The sequence below is a fragment of the Spea bombifrons genome, chromosome 1 (genome assembly GCF_027358695.1).
Source record: "Spea bombifrons isolate aSpeBom1 chromosome 1, aSpeBom1.2.pri, whole genome shotgun sequence".
Lineage (NCBI taxonomy): Eukaryota > Metazoa > Chordata > Amphibia > Anura > Pelobatidae > Spea > Spea bombifrons.
In genome coordinates, this window is record NC_071087.1 from 1,097,870 (window position 1) to 1,118,375 (window position 20,506).

The 20,506-nt window shown below is 44.9% G+C and overlaps 1 protein-coding gene and 2 long non-coding RNA genes across 3 annotated transcripts; 2 read left to right on the top strand and 1 right to left on the bottom strand.

Moving 5' to 3' along the window:
* The first annotated feature begins 509 nt into the window (after window positions 1–509).
* Window positions 510–13,405, top strand: LOC128476864 (uncharacterized). Its single transcript, XM_053458031.1, has 5 exons — window positions 510–663; window positions 5,734–6,030; window positions 6,209–6,445; window positions 12,837–12,894; window positions 13,153–13,405. Exons 1-5 carry the CDS (start codon window positions 615–617, stop codon window positions 13,247–13,249), a joined length of 738 nt encoding a protein of 245 aa, XP_053314006.1. The 5' UTR covers window positions 510–614; the 3' UTR covers window positions 13,250–13,405.
* LOC128476907 (uncharacterized) lies at window positions 1,877–2,576 on the top strand. The gene is made up of 2 exons (XR_008347904.1): window positions 1,877–2,162; window positions 2,193–2,576. It is a non-coding gene; the product is annotated as an uncharacterized LOC128476907 (long non-coding RNA).
* Window positions 2,524–3,624, bottom strand: LOC128476896 (uncharacterized). The gene is made up of 2 exons (XR_008347893.1): window positions 3,098–3,624; window positions 2,524–3,062 (listed from the first exon to the last, which is right to left on the bottom strand). It is a non-coding gene; the product is annotated as an uncharacterized LOC128476896 (long non-coding RNA).
* Window positions 13,406–20,506: the final 7,101 nt, after the last annotated feature.

Genomic DNA, 20,506 nt, shown 5'->3' on the forward strand with positions numbered 1-20,506 from the left:
TATTCTTTTCCCTTCCATTAAAGTCTATGGGCATTCCTCCCCATTATAGTCTATGGGCATCCCTCCCCATTATAGTCTATGGGCATTCCTCCCCATTAAAGTCTATGGGCATTCCTCCCCATTAAAGTCTATGGGCATTCCTCCCCATTATAGTCTATGGGCATTCCTCCCCATTATAGTCTATGGGCATTCCTCCCCATTATAGTCTATGGGCATTCCTCCCCATTATAGTCTATGGGCATTCCTCCCCATTATAGTCTATGGGCATTCCATTTTGTCATTCGTTTTAGTATGTCCCTCTAATACACGTTTCTGGAATTTTTCTTGCCTTTATTACCATGGAAACTAGATTTGTCACTATGAAGCGTCTACTTCCTATCCTTTTATGGGACTAGCCTTTACAGGACCTGACCACTAGGGGGCAAAAGGTAATATAGCTCACACCCGCGGAGGAGGTGGTCCGGTGGGGACTGCGAAGTTGGGTCTCGGAGAACTTGCTATCGGACGAGCAGAAAGAAAAGCCTTTGCGCCGATAATTTAAAGCCGGAGTCCGTGCATCGCCGCCTGTTTGCCGCTAACGCGTCCTACTTACCGGGTCGCCCGCTCTCGGTGCTATGTGTCCGGGTCTCTCCGCAGCGCTGTGCTTGGTGCTGATCCCGATGGGTGAGTGTGCCGGACACTCCGCCTTTACGGCTCTGAACGCGGCTTTATTGCTGGAGACGATTGCTGATATCTCGCTTGGACGGCGTTTCGTGGGCTACTCGGTGCTGTACAATTAATACTCTGGTATGGGGGGGATTACTTACTAGTTATGGGAAGTCCGCCCGCATCGGTAAAGTGGATCGGTTCGCTCAATGCGGGAACTGCTTTCCCGGGGGACATACTAAAACGAATGACAAAATGGGGAGGAATTAGTGATGTGTGTGTGTGTGTGTGTGTGTGTATATATATATATATATATATATATATATAATCTGTCTATGGGCATTCCTCCCCTTCATTCATTGTAGTATGTCCCCTCTCCCGGTGACTGCTCCTCACTATGAGGCGAAGCTCCGGCGGGGAGAGGTTCACTGCAGCCACTTAAATACCGTCTCTCGTATATAGGGGCACAATGCTGATCGAGGGCCTTCCGACCAGTTAGCGAGGGGTTAATCCAAACGACAAGAGGATTAATGCTGCTGACAATGCGTCTCATTACAAGAACCGGGACACCAATAGCGCAGTAGGGCATCCAACAACAAAATGTATTCCCGTCCAACAGATCGCACCGACAAACTTCAAATAATATATTAAAAGATGCCGAAAAACAAACGGAATTTGCAGACTTTACTTACTAATCAGCTGATCGCCATCAGTAACCTGCGACGTCTTCACTCCTCCAGCAGTCCTGGGAGTCCGGAGCTCTGCCGGCAGGTAAACCGGTCAGGTGAGTGAAATGTTTTATCTTTAAAGTCACGCGATCTTCACATTTCAGTCAACCGAAGGAGGAATGAACGTTTCTTAACTTTGGGGGAGAGTCAGAGGTCGTTCTGTGGATTTTATAGCCAGTGGCGTCTCCAGCTTTCATATTTAGGGGGGGCACATGGGGGGCCAGGGACCAAAGTAGGGGGGCCAATTATAAAACGGTACATATACACTATATATATATATATATATATATATATATATATATACACACGTTATTTAACTACACAATATGTAAAGACTGTGATTAAAATATGATTTCAAAATAACAGCTAAAGTGACAGTTATTTTTCATTCTTTAATATTAGCCCCTGCTGACAATATATATAAATATTAGACCCTGCTGCATATATATATAGAAATATTACACCCTGCTTCTGATATATATATATATATATTAATATTAACCCCTGCAGCGGATATATATTAATATTAGCCCCTGCTGCGGATACATAATTATATTATACCCTGCTGATGATATACATACTTATATTATACCCTGCTGCCGATATACATAAAAATTATACCCTGCTGCCAACATATATTAATATTAGCCCCTACTGCCGATATATATTATTAGTCCCTGCAGCCAATATATATAAATATTAGCCCCTGCAGCCAATATTTATTGATAATAGGCCCTGCAGCCAATATATATTAATATTAGCCCCTGCTGCCGATATATATAAATATTAGTCCCAGCTTCCGATATATATTAATATTAGCCCCATGCAGCCAATATATTTGCCACACTGACTACAGATCAGGGGAAGACTGTGAGAGTCAGTCCTGCACCGTGACATTGAGAGGTCCTCTCCCCTGTAATCAGCTCCAGAGTCCCTTTGTCCCCTCATTCACTAAACCATACCGCTCTTTTACTTACACCCTGTAGTTCAGGTATAGATCAAATAAACAACACATGGAAACAGCACACGCAACTGAATGAGATAAAAAAAACCTGTATTTGCAGGTATACATAAATAATGTATGGAAACATAGCAGATACAGATCAACAGAATTTGACAAACTATTTGACATCCAAACAACTATAAATCATTCTTTTTTATCACATTATTAAAATCCCAGAAATCAAAAAAGGCCCAAATAAATTAAGGAGATTACACATAATGGAAACTTCAACAAAACTTTTAGCCATTAATGCATCACAACCATCTTAGCGCTGCGTCACCAAACGAACAAATGAACGCCGCATCACAGATACCACAATGCATGCAGCTGCATATAACTAAGCTGAGTAGCACTTGGTCTGTGAAGGCCTGTGAAACCAAAGGGGAATAGCGTCCTGTATAATGAAATCAAGAATTGAGTTTTACAAACTCTGAACCAACATCTAACTTTTAATAATATATTCAGACTGAAATAAGAGTAAATAACACAAAACCTTTACTTTTCCTCTGATTTCTAGGCCTAGAAAGTTTTGTCCTCTGAAGTGACCACAAAATCTGGATAAATAAAAATGACAAAGTTCTATTTAACCCTCTACAGCAAGTAAAGTGCCAGGAAACAGATGACCAAACTCATATCAGGACAGGCTCTGCCACACTGACACCCAAACACACACCCCAGGACAGGCTCTGCCACACTGACACCCAAACACACACCCCAGGACAGGCCACACTGACACCCAAACACATACCCCAGGGCAGGCTCTGCCACACTGACACCCAAACACATACCCCAGGGCAGGCTCTGCCACACTGACACCCAAACACATACCCCAGAGCAGGCTCTGCCACACTGATATCCAAACACACACCCCAGGACAGGCTCTGCCACACTGACACCCAAACACACACCCCAGGGCAGGCTCTGCACACTGACACCCAAACACACACCCCAGGGCAGGCTCTGCCACACTGACACCCAAATACATACCCCAGGGCAAGCTCTGCCACACTGACACCCAAACACACACCCCAGGGCAGGCTCTGCTGCCACATGGACCCCCACATCAGGATGGGATAACCATATAAAATGCCTTCCACATTGCTTTGTTTGTGTGTATTGACCCTTGTGTATTTGTGCCCCCCAGCCACCCCCCTTTGTGCATTTTTGCAATACACCCTTGTGTATTGATTTATTTGATGCCCCCAGCCAGCCCCCTCCCTTGTGTATTGATTTATTTGATGCCCCCAGCCAGCCTCCCTTGTGTATTGATGCACCAACCCCTTGTACTGGTTAATATAATGGCCCCCATACCCATGTGTATTAACCCCCCCCCCGTTTGTGTATTGATATATGTGACATCCTTCTAACCACCCTGATGTGTAATTATGTCCCCAGCCACCATCTTTGTGTATTATTTACTTTTCCCAATGCAGCCCCCACCTTGTTAATGTCCCTCCTTCTGTCACCTCCACTATTTATTTAAAATGAAATACTTTTTTTGCTGGCCTTCATTCTTCCACTGTAACAGCAGGCTGCTCTTCTCCCTCATGCTCTTCTCCCTGTCAGGCAGTGACAAGCAACTGTTCTGTAAGAGCCCGCCCTTCAAAGGGGCGGGACGAAGAGCCTCAGTCAGTGATTGGCATGCCAGCAATCCATTAAGCAGCCAGCGGAGGCGGTTTTACAGCCACTTTGAAACTGTTAGCTGCATCGGCTGCAATTGGAGCTTAGTAATCAATGGTATAGCGTTTCACTTGGGGGGGCACACTGGGGGGCACAGCATAATGTAGGGGGGGCCATGGCCCCCTCTGGCCCCCCCCTGGCGACGCCCCTGTTTATAGCCCAGGACTTTTTACCTGCTTTATGTCTATGGATAAAAGTTTGGGGGACGAACAGCATGATGGGATGATTGGCTGCAATGCTCAGCGCTATCACTAGGTGGCGCTACACTCATGGTAAATCAAAGTATGTTCTTTTTGGTAGTTCTTGATACTAAGTTGCCACAAATACACTGCAAAAAGAAGCTGCAAATGTTTAACTGTTTACTTGCTGAAATATATACAGTTTTATAACGGAATCATGGTAAATTCTATAGAAATAATAGAAACATTTTAAGTAATCAACATATTGATATAATATGGTACATGGATGTACAAACACCATATTTTACCTGTTTTGATTGGCACAATATGGGAATATATATTATTATTATTTTTACACGGGGATTATGGGTGGAATATTACAGTTTCACATGCCTATGCACACATTTGACCCATTTCTGATAAGAATATGGGAATATTATTTTTTTTTACATGGGGATTATGGGTGGAATATCATGGTTACATGTGCCCAGTAACATATTTGATTTAGCATGTGTAACCATGATATTCCAGGCATAATCCCTTTATATGAAAATAATTATACCCGTTTACTTAAAAGAAACACATCAAATATGTTACTGGGCACGTGTAACCATGATATTTCACCCATAATCCCCATGTAAAAATAAAAACATTCTCATATTCTTATCAGAAATAGATCAAATGTGTTCCTTAGCATGTGTAACTATAATATTCCACCCATAATCCCCATGTAAAAATAATAAAATGCCCATATTCTTATCAAAAATGGGTCAAATGTGTTCCTTAGCATGTGTAACCATAAAATTCCACCCATATTCCCCATGTAAAAAAATGAGTATACCCATATTCTTATCCGAAATGGGTCAAATATGTTATTAAGCATGTGTAACCATGATATTCCACCCATAATCCCCATGTAAAAATAATAATTATACCCATATTCTTATCAGAAAAAGGTCAAATGTGTTCCTTAGCATGTGTAACTATAATATTCCACCCATAATCCCCGTATAAAAATAATAATAATATATATTCCCATATTGTGCCAATGAAAACAGGTAAAATATGGTGTTTGTACATACATGTACCATATTATATCAATATGTTGATTACTTAAAATGTTTCTATTATTTCTATAGAATTTACCATGATTCCGTTATAAAACTGTATATATTTCAGCAAGTAAACAGTTAAACATTTGCAGCTTCTTTTTGCAATCTATTTGTGGCAACTTAGTATCAAGAACTACCAAAAAGAGCATACTGTGATTTACCATGAGTGTAAAAAGTATACTGACACCTATTGATAGTGCTGAGTATTGCAGCCAATCATCCCATCATCCCCAATATGCTGTTCAGTACGTCCCAAGTTTTGGTTACACTCTGCTCCTCTGAGACGTGTAACTAAACGGTGTTATCGTCTATTGATTAAACAGGTTTTCCCCAATTTGCTAACCATTGTAGTCAAATTATAATATATATATATTTTTTTTTTTTAGTGCCGATTGTGATCGCAGACATTACCGGGATACTGAATGAAGCCGTCCGCTTGGAGGGAATTTCGTGCTCCAATATGGTCGACGTGTGGTTTCTTGGAAAAGACAATAAAACCAAAACCCATGTCGTGTATTCTGATATTTCTGGTAAATCCCACGTGCATTCACCCTACACGACGCTCATCGAGCTGCTGGGAAATGGATCTTTTACGCTGGGTCCCTTAAGCAGGGAGCACGAAGGCTGCTACATGTTTGAGTGTAACGGATCGCCCATGGTTTACGAGAACCTCCGAGTGGTCGGTAAGTTCCCGGTTCAGGGAGTATTTGTAGCCGTTCCATGTCTGTCCAAAATAACAAAACACTGCCGGGGTTAATGAGCAACTCTAAGAATCACCCCGTGTTGCTTTGCTGAAGTTACGTTGTAGAAGTCATTCATACTGGGATACACGGATAATAAATGGGTTCATGTTGGTTACAGATCCGGTGGGGAATGTGTCGGTCGTTCAGGTCTCTGACGGACTTTACTGTAACTTCACCGGCTATAGTGTTTCTGTCTCGTGGTTTACTAACAAGCAGCCGGTTACTGATGGAAGTCGGATGCGGGATGGGAATCGCACCTTAGCTGTTCCGCTGAACGAGACGTCTGCGGAGTACGAGTGCCAAGTGACTGACGCCATGAACAGGACCCACCGATCGCCCGAAGTCCGTACACAAGGTACGTTTCATGGAATTATCTGCGTTTAGGAAGTATTAAAAACTGATACAAAGTGGATCCTAGACGGCCCCCGGTGGAGAATATGAATCTGGAGTGGAGGCAACTACCAAGTACCCCTGTTCAGTGTGAGCAGTCGCTCTTTGAAGCTCAGAATGTTTGCTGGGTATGAGGGGATCGCAGGGTTCTACAGACCTAAAAGCCCCGATAATGTGTATAGAAACAGCAGGAAACGGCTTTATAAAGTAAATTGTAAATTGTAGTCGCTGATAAGGTGGGAAGTTCAGCTGGTAATAAGTAGGGGGTGTGTCGGTTTGTGTTTTGTGGGTCATTGTGCACCTTTGATAGCTTTTCTTTTTTTTTTTTTGTGGCATTTGGGTAGAAATTTGGTGATTACGTGTAGGGCTTCAACTAACGATTATTTTCATAATAGATTAGTTGGCCGATAATTTTTTCGATTAATCGGATAAAAAATGTAAATTTTTCATTTATATAAAATTTAATAAAGTAACGTAGGATGTAAAAAAAACAAACCGCAGAATAAAAAAACTGAAAAATGCATTTCTTGTGTTTATTTCCCAACCTGCCCCCCCCCCAGTTATGCACATTTGAGCCCAGGTTTGCCACACTGCCCTCCCTACATATGCCTTATATAATGTATATGCCTTATACCCTATATGCCTTATACCCCCAGATATGTCACTCCGTCCTCCCCAGGTTTGCCGTATACCCCCCGATATGATTTGCAGACTCGTTCATAGACACAATACTTTTTTTTTTTTTTTTTTGTAAATATGTTTTTATTAAGTTTTCAAAAAGGGGAACAGAAATATAAGGGAGTCCAGTAGTAGAACAAGAAGGTACAAATACTGAAAAAGTACCCGGCGCAGCGGGTCACGAACCGTCAAAAGTACAAAGTACAGAAGCACGAGGAAAACTCCCCGCAAGGAGAGTCAACAGTACCCAAAACAGGACCTCCCAAGAAGGAAAAAGACAAGAAGAAAAGAAGAGAAAGAAGAGGAGGATAGAAGACCAGAAAAAGGAGCAACAGAAGAAAAAAGGGAAAGGTCCGACAAGACGGGGAGTGGGAGAGGAACCAAAGGCAACAAACAAGAACAGGACAAGCAGAAGCGACAAGAGACAAAAAACAAAAAACAAAACAAAAAAAAAATAAATAAAAAAAATAAGGGGGGGGGAGGGACAGACACGGAAAAGGGCCTTCCACAAAAAGGGTGACACGAAAAAGAGCCTCACACTTGGAGCAAGGACCCCGAGGAAGTCTCCCCCAAAAATGACAGCCAATGAAACCAAGTCTGGGAATAACTGACGGAGCGATCTTCCGAATGCGCCGCCAATTCCTCGAGCGAGCAGATTTTCTCAACCTGAGCAATCCATTCACCAACAGAGGGTGGCGTGACAGATTTCCAATGGAGAGGGACAAGCGACTTCGCCGCCGTAAGTAAATGGCGAACCAGAGATTTTTTATAGCTAGAGATAGGTTGAGTAGTATGGTGGAGCAAATATGGACCAGGTAAAAATGGGGGTTGGTTATCTGTAAGGCGCGTGATGATCCTGTGCAACTGCGACCAAAACGGGACGATAAGGGGACAATCCCACCAGAGATGAAGCAGCGTACCAGGGGCCGTCCCGCACCTCCAGCACACATCCGACACATCCGGAAAGGCCCTATGAAGGAGAACTGGAGTCATATACCATTGAGTTAGCAATTTATATGAGGTTTCTTGAGCCTTGGTAGCACGCGAGCTTTTGTGCGTGAGAACAAAAATTTTGTCCCACTCCGCTGGAGTCAAAGAGGTGTTCAACTCACGCTCCCAAAACCCCTGGAATCGTAAAGGTGCAGTCCCTTGTTTCCGGAGCAGCAACAGGTATAAGATGGAGATGCCGTGGGCAGGGAGGGCAGCGCCGCTACACAGGTGCTCAAAGTCAGTAAGATCTCTCGTGAGAGCATGTTTCCGACGAATGCTCCGCCAAAAACTGGAAAGCTGCAAGTAGTGAAAGCGATCCACAGCCGACGGGGTGCGGTCCCCGAGAATGGATTCCAGAGACCGGAGTTGGGTTCCAGATAAAAAGTGAGAGAGAGGAGGAGAGTCAGCAGAGGAAGACCCCAGGAAGGAGCCCCCCCCCTGTCCAGGAGGGAAATCCGGGTTGCGTCGAATGGGTGTCTTGGGAGACGGATAGGTGGTAAGATCTCGGGACCGGTGAAGGGAATGGAGAGTCCAAAGCGTAGCAGCAACCAGAGGGTGAGCCCGAGCAACCGTTCTGGCATATTGTAGTGGCAGCCAGGGAAGACGGCACACCTGTTGGCCCACTAAACAAGTCTCAATGTCCACCCATAATTTATGCGGGGGTCGGTGTGACCACTCGAGGACTCGCAGCAAGTGACAGGCATGGTAGTACGTGCGTGGACAAGGCAGACCTGCACCTCCAGCCGACTTGGGGAGAATCAAAGTCGAGAACTTCGTCCTAGGACGCCTGTTGGACCAGACAAACTGTAAAAACATGGATTTCAGTGAGGCGAAGAAGGCCAGTGGGAGCCGAATCGGAATGGTCTGGAAGAGGTAAAGTATCCTAGGCAGCACATTCATCTTCAACGCATTGATTCTACCAAACCAAGAGAGGTATTGCGGCGACCAGCGACGGAGATCCGCCCGTAACGTGGACAGGAGCGGGAGAAAGTTGGCAGAATACAGGAGGGACAGATCCCTGGTGAGCCAAATTCCTAGATACTGGAGTCTATCGACACACCACTTGAAAGGAAAACTGGATTCCAGCTGTAAGGCCTGCGACCTTGGTAAAGTCAAGTTCATAATCTCCGATTTGGAGGCGTTGATTTTAAAATTCGAAAGCTCGGCATAAATATGAAATTCTCGGAGGATATTCGGGAGAGACACAGTTGGGTTAGAAATAATAAACAAAAGGTCATCGGCGTAGCCAAGCACTTTATGGTGAGTGTTGCCAATTTCCAAACCCATAATATCCGGGTGATGTCGGATAGCTTCCAAGAACGGTTCAAGCGCCAGTATGAAAAGCAGGGGAGAGAGCGGACAACCCTGCCTGGTGCCGTTCGAGATGGGGAAGGACTCCGTCAGGACACCATTGATCCTAAGCCGGGCAGAAGGACGAGTGTATAGGGACTGTACCCAGCGACGCATATTAGGGCCGAAGTTCAGGTGATCTAGAACTGCAAACAGGAAGTTCCAGTCCAATCTGTCAAACGCCTTTTCAGCGTCGGTTGACAAGACGATAGCTTTCTTCCCCAAAGTAGACGTAGCGTGAATGAGATTGAGAGCGCGGAATGTGCTGTCCCTGGACTCCCTCCCCATCACAAAACCGGTCTGGTCCGGGTGAACCAACTGGGGGACAAGGGTCTTCAGTCTGGTAGCCAAAATTTTGGAGAACAGTTTGAGGTCCGTATTAAGCAAGGAGATCGGCCGGTAACTGCTACACAGCTCCGGATCCTTCCCTTCTTTGGGAATCAGGGAAATGGTGGCCATCAAAGAGTCAGCAGGAAAATCGTGACGATCAACCAAGGCATTTAACGAGGACACCAGATGGGGGCCAAGGATGCCGAAGAATTTCTTATAATAGAGTAATGGAAAGCCATCAGGACCGGGACACCTGCCAGCTTTAGACGACTTGAGCGCCATTTCTAGCTCGAGTAGAGAGATAGGGGCCTCCAAACTGTCCGCAACTTGAGGAGTAAGTTTCCTGGACAAGTGCTGAGCAAGATACTCCGAGATCCGCTCCAACCTCCGGGATTGGGGACCACGGCTACCCTCCGAAGAGAGATTATACAGCTGAGAGTAATACGTAACAAATGCATTCATCATAGTGCGAGGCAGTCTATGGAGGACGCCCGTCGAAGATCGAACGTGAGGGATGTAACACACCTTACGCCGCTGGCGGAGAGCCCTAGCCAGATATTTTCCAGGTTTGTCCCCGTGTTCGTAATATAACGCCTTCAACTTGAGAAAGGACTGACGAGCCTGAGAAACGAGGATAGATGACAACTCCCTCCTACACTCGAGCAATTGCTGAAGATCCGCAGCAGAAGCAAGGTCTTTATGACGGCGTTCCAGCTCCGCGATTTTGGTGTACAGCGCGCTGATCTTCGCTGAGTTGGCCTTTTTCCGCCGAGTTCCGAGAGCAATGAAACGGCCACGGATCACGCATTTGTGGGCTTCCCACACCGTCAAGGGCGAAATGTCCGGGGACAAATTGTCATCAAAATAGTTAGAGAGTTCAGATTGAAAATCAGACACCACAGAGGCATCTGCTAGCAGAGATTCGTTGAGACGCCATGAAGCAATGGACGGTCGGGTCAAATTCGACGAGAGGGATAGGACGAGAGGAGCGTGATCCGACCACGTGAGTGAGCCATAGCTGGCAGCAACCAGGCGGGTGAGGTGATAGTGAGGTATGAACAAATAGTCTATGCGAGTATATACTCCCGTAGGCGAGGAGTAAAAGCTAAAGTCCTTGTCACATGGGTGTAACGCCCTCCAACAATCGACCAACTGAAAGTCCCGGAGAAGCAATTTGATCTTGTGAAGAACATGCGAGGAGGTGCTGGAACGGCCCACCGACGTGTCCAATCTGGGATCAAGCGCCACATTAAAATCGCCCCCAAGGATTAAGGTACCCTCCTGGAAAGGGCGCAACAAACGTAACATTCTCGAAAGGGCCCTGTGCTGTTGTCGGTTGGGTAAGTAAACATTGGCAAACGTGTAAAGAGCACCTGCTATAGTGCCCTTAACAAAAATATATCTACCTTCTGGGTCAGACAAGCGAGCCGCCTCCTCGAACGGAGTATGCTTATCAAATAGGATAGCGGTACCCTTGGACTTCCCGGCAGGGTTGTTACTAAAGTAGCCGCGAGGGTAAGCAGCATTGAGTAAGTTAGGGTGCCCAGCAGCAAGAAAATGAGTTTCCTGCAGAAAGGCCACAGAGGCCCTGTGAAACTTTAAATCACGTATGAGACATGACCGCTTTTCAGGGACATTCAGCCCTCTCACATTGTAGGACAAAACAATGAGGTGTTTAGGAGAAAGGGAATGAGGAATGACAGGGGACAACATAGTACGAAGAAGGAGGAGGAAGAAGAAAAAGAAGAAAAAAAAAAAAAAAAAAAAAAAAACACACAAACACAAACACACACACACACCACACAAATAACACAGAAAAACAAGTGGTACCACCGCCTTTAGGACGAGTATTAGGCGGGAGACCAAGAACCTCACCAAAAGAGGAACCCGAAAGGCCGCCAATAACCAAAAACGTCCACGGCAGGGGGTAAGTAGTAGCCGCCAAGAGAGAAGACAACCAGGTAGGAGATAGCGGAAGCAAGAGAAGAGATGATATGTAGAAGAGAAAAATAAAGGGAAAAAACGTCAGAGAGGAGACCGCCTCCCCCCCAAGCATGAAAAACAGGAAAATAGAAACAGAAACCCATGAAACCACGAAACACAAGTGGCAATAACGGGCGTTAAAGAACAGGAAACCAAGAACCTAGAAGAACAGCAGACCCCGAAACCCACTGCGGCACTCAGAGCGGGCAAAGGAGAGGCCTGCAGCACAGCACACAATACTTTTATAAATAAATACATTAATAATCTTCACTGCCCCCAGGATTTAGATTCCCCTTAGTTTGCCCCCTTTACCTCTAACTGCACCTTAAGTTAACTTTATTAAATTAACCCTCAAGTCTCAGCATTAAATTAACCCTGAAGAGAAGACCCATCAACCACAACTGCCCCTAAATTAATCCCACTAACTATAACTGCCCCCAACTTTCAGCAGCCCAAATATTTTATACTCACCAGTTAGATGAGTTCTTGAGCCATGTTGACGATATATGAAATGGGTGGGGCCAATTGACACTTTGGCTCTGCCCCTTTCTTCCTGACCCTCCCTGCAGTCACTGCCAATTGGCCCTGCCCCTTTCTCCCTCTCCCTTCTTGCAGCCAATCGGCAGTGACTGCAGGGAGGCACTGGAAAAAGGAAGTGGGTGGGCCAATCAGCAGTGACTGCAGTAAGGAACCGGTAAGTACGAGCTGCTGCTGTGAGTCACTGAAACGGATTATAAAACGAGGGATTTTTCAGATTGTTTTATAATCAATAAAAATCGATTCAAATCGATTGGCAATGATTTTAATTATCGATTAGTTGTTGTAACCCTAATTCAGTGTATCTGCGTCTATACGATATAATATTCTACTAAGTCCCTTACTCAGACATGTAGCTGCGGATACGCCAAGTAGCGGCTCTAACCAGCGTGTGCCAGATGGTGACCCTGCTTTTATACAGGAAATACAGTAATTTTGTAAAATTTGTATTTAATTTTCGGTCGTTTATTTATTTTTTTTTCTTTCAGATCCTGAGCGACACCACTGGGCGCTGCTTGGTGCGGCTGTAGTAACGTTGCTTATTCTGTAAGTATTCAAAACTTTTAAAAACGTTTTTTACTGTCGGCAAACCAGAACCTGGCGGCAGATCGGCCCCATCCGGCCCCCGTCTAGTCACCTGTTTCTACTGCTGTAAAGACTGAAACCTCAGGATCCCTATACCTATCCTGCATGTTCAAGTTCCCTCAATAAAACATTAATCTGGTATTTTAGTGTCTACCGATCAGCAAACGTTATTCCGCAGTGAGCATTCAGCACAGTGACGGTTATTTTATTGTTTTGCAGTGTTTTTTGCGTGTGTAAAATCCGAAAACCTGTTGAAGATAACGCTGGAACGTCTCCTGCTCTACCTGCACCTGAGCGTGGATACCCGCTCAACTGAACATGTGACCACAACGAAGCTCAAATGCTTGATGGGCCCACAGCACCCGGTATCTGTACCTGCAACGCCTTTTATTCCGTCCCTGGACCCGACCTGTGATGGCTGCCACCGTTTCTTGGAACCTTTCTCAGTTTATCCCGTTAGCTGCTCCTGCTCCAGATTCCGGCAATTATAGGACCTCATGTGTCTACGTGGTAGACTTAGAGGCATTTGTAGTTAACCTCTTTCATTTTAGATGTGGACTGTCTGAATCTGAATGAATCCTCAACACTATTTATGGAACTTTTGCTGCATATAATGACGCGGGACGTTACACATTGTATGCAGCAGCATTGCTCGCCCCTTTCCCCGAAATACACCCTTTTATAAAATGTGCTGCTAAGGGCTTCTGTAAAGAGGTGTCCAACACCCACACAAAAAATCAGGGATGGATCGTTCCTCTTCGCAGTGTTTTATACTGCTACTACTGACAAGATGCTGGCCATTCATAATGAGGGTTCCCAGAGGGTGTCTCCAGACCCCCCCCCTGATAATTTTGAACTGCAGGTACTGTAGCCAATCAAGCAGGTCAATGGAGCCCAGCTTACTAATCACTATGTGATTATATATATATATATAGATAGATAGATAGATAATATAATATAATATATATTTATTTTTATTTTTTTTACTATTTTTATTAAACAATTTAAACCGGAAAAGCAATAAAATATAAAACACCATTTAAAAAATATCCTGGGGTGTCTTGTATTCAAAATTGTATGATTTTGAAGCCAGACAATGCAATTTACTCCATCAAAGATTTCCCAAAAGCACATGGGGACCAGATCATCAGATGTGGAAAAAATGGTTTTGAAGTAGCAAAACGCTGCTTGTACTTATTGCCCAATAACTTGTAAAAAAAAAAATATATATATATATATACCATTGGTGTTTTGAAACTCAGGACAAATATCGGATGTGCCGGCACCGGAAGTTGTATACGCATATACACCCGGGAGTCTGCTCTGGTAAGTCTTGGGGGCAGAGGTAAAACGCCGTGGGAATTCCCGGGAAGGGAGATTGTTAAAGCACATCATGCAGACGTGACGGCAGCGGAGGTTGTTTACGCGCATCGCTGCTGCCGGTGAACGTCTGCACGATGCGCTTAGACAACCTCCTGTGCCGGCACCCCCCGTGGAGGGGAGGCTGTCTGAGCGTATCAGAGTAGGATGCAGGTCCCCTGCACCGCTGCGGGGGATCTGTATCCTAACCCTGCTGTCTGCCCGGCGCCCGGAACTGCATCTCCCGGGCGTTGGGCGCTAGACACCGAATATAGGCCGCACCCCCACTTTAAAGACTTAAAGTGGGGGGAAAAAGCGCGGCCTATATTCGAGCCAATACGGTATTTCCTAACTGTTTACACGGCACACTAAGGCCTGGGAGATAATCTAATCAAGACAATGTGTATTCCCTATATTATTGGCGTCTGTGTCCTTTTGTATTGCTAATCCCGTTACTGCCCCTGTTGTCACTGGGAGGAAGATTAAGGGGGCGGTTTGTATCCCAGTATCTTGTTTTATGTTAATGTGTGGATATATCCAGCCGTCTGTGTCTAAAATAAATCAGTTCTCCTCTTGTTGTGCCTAAAGACTTGTCTTGCCTGGTTATTTGGGTACTGGATAGCGATATGCCTTTACTTTGCTCGGGGATATTGCCTACGGATTGTGGGGAATTATTGTCCTGAAGGGAGAAGTCACTCTTGGCAGACAGGGACAATTTGAGGTCCCTGGTCAGGCCGTCATTACAAAAAAATAAAAATACAGCTACATGTGAGTGCCGCAAAAGTGCTAAAACAGCCATTGTAACAATGGGGTAAGGGATGGTATAACGCGTCCGCACGTTTCCTGAAACTCAATCTCTCCAAAACCGAACTTCTCATCTTCTCTCCCTCCAACGCTAAGATTCCCACATCAGTTTCCCTCAATGTTAATGGTGCTATCATCTCCCTTGCCTCCAACCTTTTGTTCACCCCCCACATTCAGTCTGTCCCTAGAAACTGCCATCTCCACCTCAAAAATATTGCCCGTATCCGTCCCTTCCTAACAACATGCCACTAAGGCTCTTGTCCATGCCCTGATTATCTCCCGCCTTGACTACTGTATCTCTATTTTAGCCGGTCTCACCCCTCTAAAATCCACCATGAATGCTGCTGCCAGACTTCTCTTTCTCTCACATCGCTTTACCAACATCTCTCCCCTCTGTCCGTCTCTCCCCTCTGTCCGTCTCTCCCCTCTGTCAGTCTCTTCCCCGGCTGCCTGTGCGCTTCAGGATTCATTTAAAAAAAACTCACTCTTACTTTCAAAGCCCTTCACAGCGGTTCCCCTCCCTACATCTCCTCACTCATCTCTAAATACCCTCCACACCGGTCTCTCCTCACTCATCTCTAAATACCCTCCACACCGGTCTCCTCACTCATCTCTAAATACACTCCTAACCGGTCTCTCCTCTCTCACCTCTAAATACCCTCCTAACCGGTTCCTCCACTCATCTCTAAATACTCTCCTAACCGGACTCCTCACTCATCTCTAAATACACTCCTAACCGGTCTCTCCTCTCTCACCTCTAAATACACTCCTACCCGGTCTCTCCTCTCTCACCTCTAAATACCCTCCTAACCGGTCTCTCCACTCATCTCTAAATACCCTCCTAACCGGTCTCTCCTCTCTCACCTCTAAATACCCTCCTAACCGGTCTCTCCTCACTCATCTCTAAATACACGCCTAACCGGTCTCTCCTCTCTCACCTCTAAATACACGCCTAACCGGTCTCTCCTCTCTCACCTCTAAATACACTCCTACCCGGTCTCTCCTCTCTCACCTCTAAATACCCTCCTAACCGGTCTCTCCTCTCTCACCTCTAAATACACTCCTAACCGGTCTCTCCTCTCTCACCTCTAAATACACTCCTACCCGGTCTCTCCTCTCTCACCTCTAAATACCCTCCTAACCGGTCTCTCCACTCATCTCTAAATACCCTCCTAACCGGTCTCTCCTCTCTCACCTCTAAATACCCTCCTAACCGGTCTCTCCACTCATCTCTAAATACCCTCCTAACCGGTCTCTCCTCTCTCACCTCTAAATACCCTCCTAACCGGTCTCTCCTCACTCCTCTAAATATCCTCCTCACCGGTCTCTCCTCACTCATCTCTAAATACCCTCCTCACTGCTCTCTCCTACCTCATCTCTAAATACCCTCCTGCCCAGTCTCTTCACTCATCTCTAAATACCCTCCTAACCGGTTCCTCCGCTCCCCGCTTACAAGATTTCTCCAGGGCGGCCCCTATCCTCTGGAACGCTCTCACCCGGTCTGTCCGTCTCTCCCCTGCCTTTATTCCTTCAAAAAAATCCCTCAAGACCCACTTCTTTAAGGACGCTTACAACATAGCACATTAACCCCTTTCCTCCTATATTTCTTTAGCTCACCTTTCCTACTCCCTCTCCTGCAATACTTTTACTAGTCTGACTGCTCCATCCCTAACAACGGCACTTTTACCTATTGTGTAATACAACCCAATTCCCTCTAGACTGTAAGCTCCTGTGCGCAGGGCCCTCCTCACCTGTTGTCTCTGTTAGTCAATTTGTTATGTTATATACTACTTGTTATGTCCTGTCTACCCATTGTACAGCGCTATGGAATTTGATGGCGCTATATAAAACAATAGATAATAATAAATTGCATGGAGTATCTAGTTTTAAAAAATATATAGTTTGATGGGGCAAATTGAATCGGCCATGTTCAAAGATTTCCCAAATAGGACATAGGCACAGACTGACCAGATGTCAAACTGAAGAAGAAAAAAAAACATTCCCAAATGTGGCCTTTTAGCCCCCAAACAACCCTACAAATCTATGCATGAGTGGTATCACTGTACTCGGGGGATGCTGAAAACATATTGGGGTGTTGTGTGACAGTGGCATATACCAGGAGCTGTAAATTCATTCCTGAAGTACAATTTTGTGTGAAAAAAATACAAATTTGGCAAAAGCTAGTGGTAGAATTCATGCAAGGAAAGGGTTAAAATACCAGCATGTGAAATACCCTGTGGTGTTTAGTTTTCTAAATTATATGGTGTGATGGGGTAAACTGCATTGGCCACCTTCAAAGACACCCAAAATAGCACATGAGGGCCGATTGATCAGTTTTGGAAAATGGTTTTGAAATAGCAAAATGCTAATTGTACTTATTGCCCAATATTTTTTTGTATTTTTCCCCCATAAGAAATTAGAAAAAAAAATGGTATCTAAAGGAAGCTCTTCTTGTCCTGATAAAAACAATATACCGTATTTGCTAGATTATAAAACGAGGTTTTTTTCAGAGCAAATGCTCTGAAAAATACCCCTCGTCTTCTAATCAGGGTCGCTGCAGGAGACCTGGATCCTCCTGTCTCCCCCCCATTTAACACTCCCCCCCCATACACACTTACCGGTGCTTCCTGCTGTATTGCCGGGGCAGCGGGTTGACGTCTACGTGATCCGCGTAGACAATGTCCGCTGCAGCCGGAAGGAGGTGTGGCTAGCAGCGGGGGTTGTCTGCGTCCGTCGCGCAGACCTTACCCGACTGTCAGAGATCGGAGTTCCCCGCACCGCTGCGGGGAACTCTGATCTCTGACAGCCGGGAAAGGTATGCGCGACGGACGCAGACAAACCCCCGCTGCCAACTCCACCTCCTTCCGGCTGCAGCAGAAGGAGACGTCAACCCGCTGCCCTGGCAATACAGCAGGAAATTGGAAGCACCGGTAAGTGTGTGTGTTTAATGGGGGAATAGGGCATTTCTGGAATGCCTTATACCCCTATATGCCACTCTGGCACTTAGGGGGTTAAAAGGCATATTATGGGGCAGAGTGGCATATAGGGAGGTATAAGGCATTTCAGGAGGCAGAGTGGCGTTAAGGGGGCATTAAATAGAGCACTCTGCCTCCTGAAATGCCTTTTACCTCCCTATATGCCACTCTGCCCCATAATATGCCTTTTAACCCCCTAAATGCCAGAGTGGCATATAGGGGTATAAGGCATTTCTGGAGGCAGAGTGCTCTATACAATGCCTTTTAACTCCCTTAATGCCACTCTGCCTCCTGGAATGCCTTATACCTCCCTATATGCCACTCTGCCCCATAATATGCATTTTAACCCCCTAAATGCCAGAATGGGATATAGGGGTATAAGGCATTTCTGGAGGCAGAGTGGCACATAGGGGGTCAAAAGGCATACCATGGGGCACAGTGGCATATAGAGGGTTAAAAGGCATATCATGTGCCACAGTGCCATATTGGTGTGGCAAGCCTGGGGGCAGATGTGCGTAACTGGGGGACAGGTTGGAAAATACAAGGAAATAAAAACAAAAAAAATATTTTTCTCAATCATAGCTTTTATTAAAAAAAATAGTTTACATGAATTAACATTTACTGGTAAAACTTTTTTCCTTTAGGGTCGTCTTATATTCAGGCTTTTTCTTTTTTTTCCAAGTTAATATTCAGATTATGGGGGGTCGTCTTATAATCGAGCAAATACGGTATATAAAATACAGCCTGGTTCTTAAGGGTTAAAGGACAATTCTTTCCAAATGCCTACATGTTACAGTTCAGAATAAGCAGCGAAACATTTTGGAAAAGGAGAGGTTAACCTAATTATGTCTGTTTTGTATAAATATATTGCTGTATTTTATCATGTAAAATATTTCTCTTTTTTGTGATGATGTAAGGGAGGCTTTTTCATGTAATCCAAAAGCTGGAGCGCTCTCAGAGTACAGAGTATTTAGCCTGAGATCCTGTATGTGGGGAAAAATAAATAAAAATAATGTTGGTAAGAATACTTTTTTGTATGTCAACTGGAAAAAAATAGAAATATGAAAAAATTAATTAACTTATATATAAATTAAATAAGTTTGAATTAACAACATTTACTGAACAGATATGGTACAGCATAACTCCTATCACTATACACTGAGCCAGGCGTTAATGGTGGTACAGCATAACTCATCACTATACACTGGTCCTAAAACAGCCTCCCTGTGCCACCTCTCCCCATGAAGCAACCTGCCTGTGCCAACGCTACCCCTGAAACAACGCTGCCCCATAATATGCCTTTTAACCCCCTAAATGCCAGAGTGGCATATAGGGGTATAAGGCAATTCTGGAGGCAGAGTGGCACATAGGGGGGGTCAAAAGGCATATCATGGGGCACAGTAGCATATATAGGGTTTAAAGTCATATCATGGGGCACAGTGGCATTTAGAGGGTTAAAAGGCATATCATGGGGCACAGTGGCATTTAGAGGGTTAAAAGGCATATCATGGGGCACAGTGGCATATAGGGGGTATAAGGCATTTCTGGGGCAGAGTGGCCAGCCTAGGGGCAGATGTGCATAACTGGGGGGGCAGGTTGGAAAATAAAAGGAATTAAAAACAAAATATTTTTCTCAATCATAGTTTTACCAGTAAATGTTAGTTCATGTAAACTATTTTTTTTTAATAAAAGCTTTTTTCCTATAGGGTCGTCTTATATTCAGGCTTTTTCTTTTTTTCCTAAATTAATATTCAGATTTGGGGTCGGGGGTCGTCTTATAATCAAGCAAATACGGTACTTGGTGTAAATGTATTCAATTCCCCGTAGTCCCATCTGAGTGCCGGATTATAATCCAGACCTTTATTCTAATTTTAACGTCTTTTCCCCCCGAATTTCTTATCGCGCAAAAATAATTGAAATGTTATAAATAATTGAGGATAATATAAAGAAAAAGAGAATTTGGAGTCAAACATGTTTATTGAAAATATATATAATCTGAACAGAAAGGAGTTTATAAAGCGGAGTCCATGAAAATAAATCGCGGGATCCGGTCTGCAGGAACCGATTTCTCTCTTATAAACCCGGATCCTGTGTATCCCGACACAGAAGGCGCTAATAAACTGAATTTAACATTAATATCATATATATCAGTACGCTAATTAGCATAACTGGGAGCTCTACTGCGAGGTGCGGGCAGGCGGTCCCCCTGCCGTCGGTGGCCGTGCCTGCCGCAGCACACACCGCCGGGGTAATGGGTGGAAAGTGGGGCTTGTCTGTTGGCGGCGCTCCTCCTGGAGTCTCTGGGCAGACCCCGGAGAGTTCCCGGGTGCGCTGGTTACTTTATAAATGGAAGCGCGTAACGTAAGCCTGCGCCGGCTGCGGCTCGAAAGGCTGATCGGCGCGGAGGAGAGCTGTTTATTTTTGTAAAATATAAA

What these genes read in the sequence shown, in the direction of transcription:
- LOC128476864 (XM_053458031.1), top strand. Translation starts at nt 615, where the DNA reads ATGTGTCCGGGTCTCTCCGCAGCGCTGTGCTTGGTGCTGATCCCGATG. An exon ending in GCCCGAAGTCCGTACACAAG is followed by an intron (nt 6,446 to 12,836) that starts GTACGTTTCATG and finishes TTTTTCTTTCAG; the next exon opens with ATCCTGAGCGACACCACTGG. An exon ending in GTAGTAACGTTGCTTATTCT is followed by an intron (nt 12,895 to 13,152) that starts GTAAGTATTCAA and finishes ATTGTTTTGCAG; the next exon opens with TGTTTTTTGCGTGTGTAAAA.